The sequence below is a fragment of the Euleptes europaea genome, chromosome 17, assembly GCF_029931775.1.
Source record: "Euleptes europaea isolate rEulEur1 chromosome 17, rEulEur1.hap1, whole genome shotgun sequence".
In the NCBI taxonomy this organism is placed as follows: Eukaryota; Metazoa; Chordata; class Lepidosauria; order Squamata; family Sphaerodactylidae; genus Euleptes; species Euleptes europaea.
This window is the reverse complement of record NC_079328.1, coordinates 22,755,303-22,764,365: the sequence shown is the minus strand read 5'-3', so window position 1 is coordinate 22,764,365 and position 9,063 is coordinate 22,755,303. Positions and strand designations below refer to the sequence as shown.

Here is a 9,063-nt window from a genome sequence, read left to right as displayed (position 1 = left end):
CATCCACAGGGGAGCAGGTCGAAGGCTTAGGCTTTATTAAGACTTCTGCAAATATTTTCCTAAAACAAAATGAGAGAGTGATTTAAAGTATCCTTTTCTTATCAGCTGGCCAACGCAGCAACTGTACTTCCAGGCAAAAGGCAGGGTAAACTGAAAGAGAAAAAGAAACACACTAACAAGCAGCTAGAAGAGCCCTGCTCTGCTACAAGGTGCCTTCTTGAACCCAAGGCCCAAAGGCTGAGAGTCAGCTAAATTCTATGTCATGATGCAAATTACATCAATAGCAGCAGCAGCACTTTTTTTGGGGTGGGGGGGAGTGGTGGCAGCGGGTGCATTAGTAAGCTTTCATAAGAGGAAAGGGAAAACAAGAGAGACATGAAAGGGGGACCCACTTTGCAAGTCAAAGGTGGGTTTGAACCCCAAACATCTGAAGTCTACTTCGCTAAATTAATAAGCCGCCCATACTTAAGAAGAAAAGCCTCAAAAGGGTAGTCCTGTCCTTTGCACCAGTGAAACAACTGCTCATACTTACCTCAAGCCATTTCAATAACTTCTCACAGGTGTGACTCTTGGCTTTAAAAGGTGCCACGTTCAGTAAGTCAGCCACAAATTCCTTTGCTGTGATCTGCAGAGTCTGCAAGGAAGGAGGCCGCTCAGCCATTGACAGAGGCGAGCTCACAGCTACCTGGAAACTCCCCCCCCCCCCGGTTTCCTTGTCCCCTCAAGGATCCACTGAGCACCAGCTGGCTCTGCAGAGGTGTTGAGGACCAGGTCTCCCTACAGGAGAGAAGGTGTGGGGGGCAGGCAGCCTCCCTCAGTTTAGCCAAGCGACTCACCCAAAAGCAGTTGTGTGAGTATCTCAGAACAGTGGGTGGGGGGTGTTCTTGGGAGCTGTAACCTGGATTGGGGTTTTTTAAGGATAGGAGTTAACTACTGTGCCTGGTTGTGGCCTTCCCATCTCTATAAACACCTCAACAGAAGGGAAAGGAAGGCCAACACCATGCTAATTAATAAAAAATGCTCTTCTGAGTCCTTTCTTGAGCTGTTAGAATCCAAGCTAGAAGCTTGGGGAAAACTCTGGCTGGTCCTGCATCAGACTACAAAGGGGGCAGAAGAGAAGAAGAAGAAGAGTTGGTTGTTATACCCTGCTTTTCTCTACCGAAAGGAGTCTCAAAGCAGCTTACAATCACGTTCCCTTGCCCCCACCTCCACAACAGGCATCTTGTGAGGTGGGTGGAGCTGAGAGAGATCTGAGAGAACTGTGACTGGCCCAAGATCACCCAGCAGGCTTCATTTGGAGGAGTAGGGAATCGAACCCGGTTCTCCAGATTAGAGTCTGCCACTCTTAACCACTACACCACATTGGCTCTGTACAGGGCCTTGGTGTGGTGGTGGTGGAATGTGCCATCAAGTCACAGCTGATTTATGGCGACCCTGTAGGGTTTTTTAGGCTAGAGATGTTCAGAGGTGGTTTGCCAATGCCTGCCTCCGTGGGCTGAGAGTTCTAAGAAAAGTGTGACTGGCCCAAGGTCACCCTGCAGGCTTCATGTGGGGGAGTGGGGAATCAAACCTGGTTCTCCAGATTAGAGTCCACCGCTCTTAACCACTTCACCACACTGGCTTGTGCTGAAGTCAGAGATGTGCTGGGGCTTGCCACACATCCAACACTGACACTCACTGCAAAGATCTCCATCCACTCACGAGCAGCAATATCTGCTTACCCACAACCTCTGCACAAACAGCTCCACTTGGGCAGTAATTTCCTTGGGGTCCTTCTGCCTTATGGAGTCCAAGATGACATCTGTGAGAAAGCAGTGGCACATCCGGGCATAGAAAATCTCTTCTTGTGACAACGGGAAGCTCAGAAAGACAATGTCTAAGAAGGCAAAGAATTAGGGCTAAGGCGGCCTGCAGCCATCTCTGCCTCAGCACTTTGGGGTGCGCCCGGGGCCACTACGGGTTAGAAAAAAGGCGACAAAGCCCCACTCCTCACCACAGTGCCAATCCAAATTGGGACTCTGCAGCACAGAAGAAGGGAGGTTCCACGGGCAACCTGCCACTGTTCTCTGACTACAAGTCTCCGTGGCGGTCATGGGCTCAATGTAACATCTGACTTGGCTGTTGGGGTCAATTAGAGAATGGAAGATTTTCTTCCTTACAATCCCACTATGTCATGGATTCACATATCTTCTGATTACCCATGGAAGCAGTGTTGAATTCTGCTTGGATCTCACTCAGCTCTGTTGTTGAACTCTGTTGAACTCTGCTTGGATCTCACTCAGTAGGTCAATCTGATGAGTTGGATCCAGCCTGTTTCTTCACTCAGTCCTGTCCAATTTCCCTCCTTATTACAGTCCCGTTCCCACACTGTCCATGCAGGTCCCATGATGCCCAGAATAGTCTTTCTGGTGGTCAAAGGAGGCTGTAATAAGTTGGGAACGTTGAATGGATCCAACACAAAATCATGAGAATATTGCTCAGCTATTCTGTAAATAGTGATACAAGCAGGGGACCTGGTAGGACTTGCAGAGGCATCTTATTGCCCCCTCCCCCACTATTTCCCCTTTCCCTTCCACGGAAGGCCTCACAGCCTCTCCTTCCTGCCCTCCAGCCAACCTTGATATGTGCTAATCTTCAGCTTCCCCACCTTCCCTCCCGCTGGCAGCCTCTCCCTTGGAAAACTATGGCCTAGTTGTGCAGTGCCAAAAGCCGAGCAGGGCCCAGTTGTGCAGTGGGGAACCAGCATAGATTTACAGTGGGGCACCTCATTTCCCCCTATAGAGCCTTCCCCACACTATTTTTTTTATTTCCCTCCTCCTGGTAACTCCATATCCTCACCTTTCCTTCTCTCCTTCCCACCCATCAACCAACCTACCTTTTATCTGCCCTCTCCATTTTCAGCAATGTTTATTAGTTACTTCATTTATATTCCACCTTTCTCCCCAATGGGGACCCAAAGCAGCTAACATGGTTCTCCTCTCCTCTATTTCATCCACACAACCCTGTGAGGTAAGTTAGGCTGGGAATGTGTAACTGGCCCAAAGTCACCCAGTGAGCTTCCACGGCACAGTGGTTATTCACAGCTGGGTCTCCCAGATCCTAGTCTGAAACTCTAAACACATGGGCCTTTGTGGGGGTGGGGTACTGGTGTTGAACAATAGCAAGCAGGCAGTCCTAGGTGAATCATGCTAGATGTATGGTATCAAGTCACCCAGGGTTGCTGCCAGGTTTGGCCTTGACTCCTCCCTCAAGGGCCAAAACAGCCCTTGGAAAGGGTCCTGACTCCTCTGCCTTGTACTGACAGAAACCAAGGCTTGAAGGCTGTCAATAATGTTGTGGTTGCCTAGCAATGGCCACTGAGGGTTTTCTGTTCTTAATGGTACAAGTGCTGCTTCTCTTATGTTGGGGTTTTTAACCCCCTACCCCCAAAGTATTCTTTGAGTTCTGATTTTTCTGCAAACCTGAGGCTTTTTTCGGGTTTTTAGAAAGAACTGTCTTGTCTGTTCATGGCTCCTGTCTCTAGATTTAAGTATTAGATATGTATTTGGGAGGGAGAGCAGGGCAGCGTTGGGAGGAATGCCATCTAGTGTGAAAGGCTGCCCAAAGCATCCCTGCCACTAACAGCTACAAATGAAATGAAAATGTGCCCCAAGCAGAGAGCAAAAGTCCCCTAGCACCTTAAAGACCAAATGTTTATTCCAGCATCAGCTCTCACAAGTCAAACCAGACTTCTTCAAATGTATGGGATGAATAATCTTTTACAAACAAGATCACAGAAAGGGGAGATGAAGGGCAGGGAGTTGAAGAAGAGGGAGACCTGTTATAAATCATCCAAGTGTCAGACCCTATGGACTGGTATAGAGAGGATATGTGTTACACATAATGAATCATGAGAGAGGGCAGAGGTTCCAGCCTTTCTTGGGGGACAGCTACCGACAGAGATAAGCCAAACAAAATCCATAAGAATGGAGGGGGCAGAGTAATGGTATGGCAGAATATGGCTGGCTGCATCCACTTTTCCCATCCAGCGAGGCAGTTTTTGCCCCCCAAAGAGGTCACAGATTATAAGCAGCTATTTCAAAACAAAGTGATACAATTTGTATAGCTGGAGCTGTCCTATTACAACTCGTGAATTGCCAAAAGACAAGAAAATAATGATGTAGGGGGCATAAATATATACATTTAATTCAGAGTTTTGAAATAATGCTAAGCTGCAGGTAACATGAGATTTGGAATTCTTATATATCTTCCCTTTATCTCCACTCCCCAAACCCTGAAATTGTGGTCAGATTCTCTGGTAGGAGGAACAGGAGATGGGTGCATTTGGTTTACAATACTGGTTGGGATTGTGGGGGCGGGGGTGTTGTTGTTGCATATTCTGTCTTTTCTTTTGGGGGGTACTGCATTTATAACACTTCTGTTTGGTTTGTTCTGAATTGGGAAACACCAAACAAATACTAGGCAACAGGTTATGCTGATGTGATACTGTTCATTAATTAGTGCAAGTGTTCGGAGTGAGTCATGTTTAGAGTTTTGGACTAGGATCTGGGAAAATCAGGTTCGAATTCCCACTCTGCCATGCTAGCTTGCTGGGTGACCTGGGGTCAGTCACACAGTCTCAGCCCAATCTACCTCACAGGATCATTGCGATGATAAAACGGAGGAAAAGAGAATGATGTAAGCCTCATTGGGGCCCCACTGGGGAGAAAGACGGGATATAAATGAAGTCAATAAATAAATAGTGATATGAACAAGCAATATTTTGGGAAGGAGGAGGAGGGAGGGGAATGGCTATGTACAGTAGTTAGGAATTTCTTCATTTTTATCATCCATATTGCTAAATATACATTTTGTATGGTTTTAATCTGAACATTGTTAAGGTCTGACTAAAACATTAATAAATTGAGATATATTGCTAAATTAAAAATAAAACGTTTTTTTTTAAGAGCAGGTGAGGACCATTTATAACTGTAGATGATGGGCAAACATACAGTCTAGTGTAGGAAGGTGCAATGTGAAGCATACAAAATAATTACCATTGGTAAAGGATGACAATATGATACCACATGATAATATGATTACAACATTCTTATTGGTTGTATCATTACTGTAATCCTTTACCAATGTTAATTAACTTGTTTATGCTTCACACTAAACCCCTAAACAAAGGAAATTGCAAGGAGAGGTGGTGGCACCGGGGATGGCAGCGAGAAGGAGGTAATTCCTGCCTCTTCCAGCCCTCCAGCCACTCCCCGCTGCTTCCTCATGCATTCATGGAGAATGCCCCTTTGGTTAGTCTTTACGGTTCCACTTTTGATTTCTGTTTTCATTGCGGAGAAGCAAGGGCCCCACTTCCTGACCCCACTCTAGCACAGCAGATAGCCTTCAAAATTTCACTATTCCCATTTTCAACCCAGGGAGAACAGTACCCGCCACAGCCCTTGCCAAAACAGTCTGAATTCTGCAATCGTGACAGCAGAATTGCCCTAACCTTGCAGAGGGGATCCAGTTCAGCCAAAGTCTGCCTACTTGCAGGAGTCCCTCTCTAATCTGAAAACAGAGTTTTCTTGGGGGCAGATTTTGTTGTTGCTGCTGTTTTGGAGCAAAGTATCTGCACCCTAACCAAATGCCCCTCTTAGATTGCAGGCCATACCTTTGGCCACCAGTTGCGTATATGCATTGGCCAGCTGGACGCCTTCCCTATGTGTGCTGTAGAGGGTGCTGTCTTCATGCGGCATGTATGAACCATCACCAGCCACAACTGGAGGGTGTTTGACTTTAAGGATCAACCCAGAACTCTCCCACGGCACATCAATTAACGCCTGGATTGTTTCAGAGAATGCTCCTGTGGAGAGAAATGTGATGCATTTAAAACAAACCATTAGTCATAAAGTGGACCTATCTTGTTGTCTTGCATCCTAGTTGCAGTGTTGGAAGAGGGAGGAGACCAATTTGTCCCCTTCCCACTCTTTGTTGCCATATAAATTGCTGGATCCAACCTTTCATCTGCTATTAAAAGGTAAAGGTCCCCTGTGCAAGCACCAGGTCATTCCTGACCCATGGGGTGGTGTCACATCCCGACATTTCCTAGGCAGACTTTGTTTACGGGGTGGTTTGCCAGTGCCTTCCCCAGTCATCTTCCCTTTACCCCCAGCAAGCTGGGTACTCGTTTTACCGACCTCGGAAGGATGGAAGGCTGAGTCAACCTTGAGCCGGCTACCTGAAACCGACTTCCGTTGGGATCGAACTCCGGTCGTGAGCAGAGCTTGGACTGCAGTACTGCAGCTTACCACTCTGCGCCACAGGGCTATTAGTATATTTTAATTTGCAATGCCTGCTGTCTGTAAGCAACTCTAACAGAGCAGTTCCTCAGTGGAACAGGCTAACTTGGGAGGTGGTGAGCACTCCTTCCCTGGAGGTTTTTAAGCAGAGGCTAGATGGCCATCTGTCAGCAATGCTGATTCTACGACCTTAGGCAGAGGATGAGAGGGAGGGCATCTTGGCCATCTTCTGGTCATGGAGTAGGGGTCACTGGGGGTGTGGGGGGAGGTAGTTGAGAATTTCCTGCATTGTGCAGGGGGTTGGACTAGATGACAATGGTGGTCTCTTCCAACTCTACGATTCTATGAACACATTTTAAACCAATATTGTTTATTCTTTTGAGTCCCCCCTTGGTGTTCCATTCACCTAGACTTATTTCTTTGTTTTATACCCCTTCCTCGCTCCCCGGCCGAAGCTGGGCTTAGGGCTGCTTAAAAAAACCCCTCAGAACTAGCAAATACCAGCAAAAGGAAGAAATTTGGAGTTTGTTACTTTGTTTTATTTCTTTATTTAGCTTTTTAACTGAAAATGTTTTTAACTACTATTGTAAGCCGCGTTGAACACCGAGGAAAGGCAAGATATAAATGATTTAATACATAAATATAAATAATCCCCTTCTCCAACACGCAATGCACTAGCAATTTGTTCTCTGGAGGCTGTGTGCTCTACCTGGCCTCTGCCTGAAGTTACAGCATCAGTGCTGCTCTCCTTTCCTAGTCACTGTCCCCCCAACTGCTCCCATAGGTTGACAGCACAGGGCTGGCAACCCTATATTTGAGACTAGATGGATGGCAACCTGAGAAAGGGCCTTCTTGGTCATGGCACCTAAACTACAGAATTTCCTCCTCAGGGGGGTTAGTCTGTGCCCCTCGATCATGGTCATCTGCCAGCAAATGAAGACTGTTCTGTCCTGTTTGGCATTCCCTCATGGAACCCTCCTATTTGCTTATGTATTTTACTTGTTGATTTGATTGTTTTACATATGTAAAGATGGCTTTTTGGTGGGCCCTGTCAATTAGAAAGGCAGCATAAAAACAGCTTAAAGGAATAAATAGATGTGCTAGATTGAGTTTCCCCTACAAGGTCCCAGCCCCCCTGCTTTCTGGGAAAGAAAAGGGGGAAGAAGAGCAATTCCTTATTTCTGACATAGGCTGAAATCACCACCAGGTAGCACATTTTAAAAGGTAAAGGTGGTCCCCTCTGCAAGCACTGGGTCATTAGTGACCCATGGGTTGACATCACACCCCAACATTTACTAGGCAGACTATGTGGTTTGCCATTGCCTTCCCCAGTCATCTACACTCTACCCCCAGCAAGCAGGGTAGCTCATTTACAAGCAGCAAATCCAAGCCATTCACCCTCACCTTCCTCTCTCTCCACCTGCCCGCTCAGCTTCTTGACTGGGACATTTCCCCCCATTGGACAGATCTCTTCCAGACTGCTTGGTCCACCAGCCCTGACCAGCGATCCTTCCATAGCTGGGGTGCCCAGCAAGCACCAGCCAATGTTTGTCAAGTGCTGTTGAACTCTTGGTGCAGCTCTAAGAACAAGGCCCTTCCTGGGGAGTTCAGGAGTGGTAAGACTCGTGGGGCTTGCTTGTGGCAGCTTGCAGGGAGCTGTTCTGTCCAGATCTTTGCACGGAGACCCTCCATCGGCCCTGGCACCATCGGGTGCAGGAGACTGCGGGCCTTCGTAGTGCTTGTGATTTGCCATATCCCAGCCCTGAACCAGGGAAATTAGCCTCTGGATGGGAGTGTCTCTGCATTCAGACTTCTTTGGTAAATTGCCCTTCGCCCCTTTTTTCCTCGGGGGGCTTCCTGGCTGGGTGTACCCCCAGGAATTTCCCCACACAGCTGTGGACTGACAGTCTTCTTCCCAGTCATTTCGTCGCTTTGCTCCCTTGATTGGAGAAATACGTGTGTATCTGTCCTTCTCCTGGTCATTCTCTTCAACATCTTGTGCTTCTGTAGTTATGCTCCAGTTATTAGCACATTGGTTTACATTCTTGGCAATATAAGAGTGCTCCAAAAGGGGGGGAAAGAAGAGGGCAATTTTAAAAAAAGGTAAGACGTATTTACTCAATCCAATTACACTACTGGTTTTTAACTGGTTTTATTGATTAGAGTTCCCCCCAGAAATATGAGGAATTTTATGGTGGGTGTTTTTTTTGTTTTGTTTTGTTTTTGAAGAGGTTTCTGTAATGGAGAGTGCACAGAACTGCAGCTTTTATAAATCTTGGGGTGGGGGGGAGCTATGAGTTTAATAGTTTAGATTTCAAGGACTTGATGTAAGCCAGTTAAGTACCAAGGAGATGTGCTCTGCGTTTTCACATGACAGAATGGCCTTTTATGTGTGGGTTGTTCCCATCACGGTCACCCCTCCCAACTACTTTGGGGCTTTCTTTAAATTATGCATGTATTTTCTGACCTTCAGAAGTTGCCTCACTCTTCCCTCCCATTTTCCCCAAGTATTCAGGATGCTGTTTTACCCCAAGTTTAAAGTCTGCCTCGATCCCAGATCAAAAGTCGCTCCTGTGCATACTTCTTCTCCCCATGCCCATTCTCGCTTCTCCCTCCCACATGTCTGTCCCCCTCATCCAACCCCTCCCCTCAGAGCCATTATCAAATGCACTAGCAGGAGAATAATGCTGGAATACCATGAGGCTGCTTATTTGGTCAGTTTCACAGTGAGTATGAGTCAGTTTCAGATCAAACAGTAGAGAGAATGCTGAAATAATCACAA

At 46.8% G+C, this 9,063-nt stretch overlaps 1 protein-coding gene across 1 annotated transcript in view; it reads right to left on the bottom strand.

The window, feature by feature from the left end:
- Nucleotides 1–36: 36 nt before the first annotated feature.
- KCTD19 (potassium channel tetramerization domain containing 19) overlaps nt 37–9,063 on the bottom strand; it is a 29,315-nt gene continuing 20,288 nt past the window's right edge. The window contains exons 13-17 of the mRNA XM_056862324.1: nt 7,686–8,343; nt 5,654–5,845; nt 1,722–1,876; nt 533–634; nt 37–150 (exon numbers count right to left, since the gene is read on the bottom strand). Of these exons, the coding sequence (XP_056718302.1) occupies nt 37–150; nt 533–634; nt 1,722–1,876; nt 5,654–5,845; nt 7,686–8,343 (1,221 nt within the window). The remainder of the gene's footprint in view (nt 151–532; nt 635–1,721; nt 1,877–5,653; nt 5,846–7,685; nt 8,344–9,063) is intronic.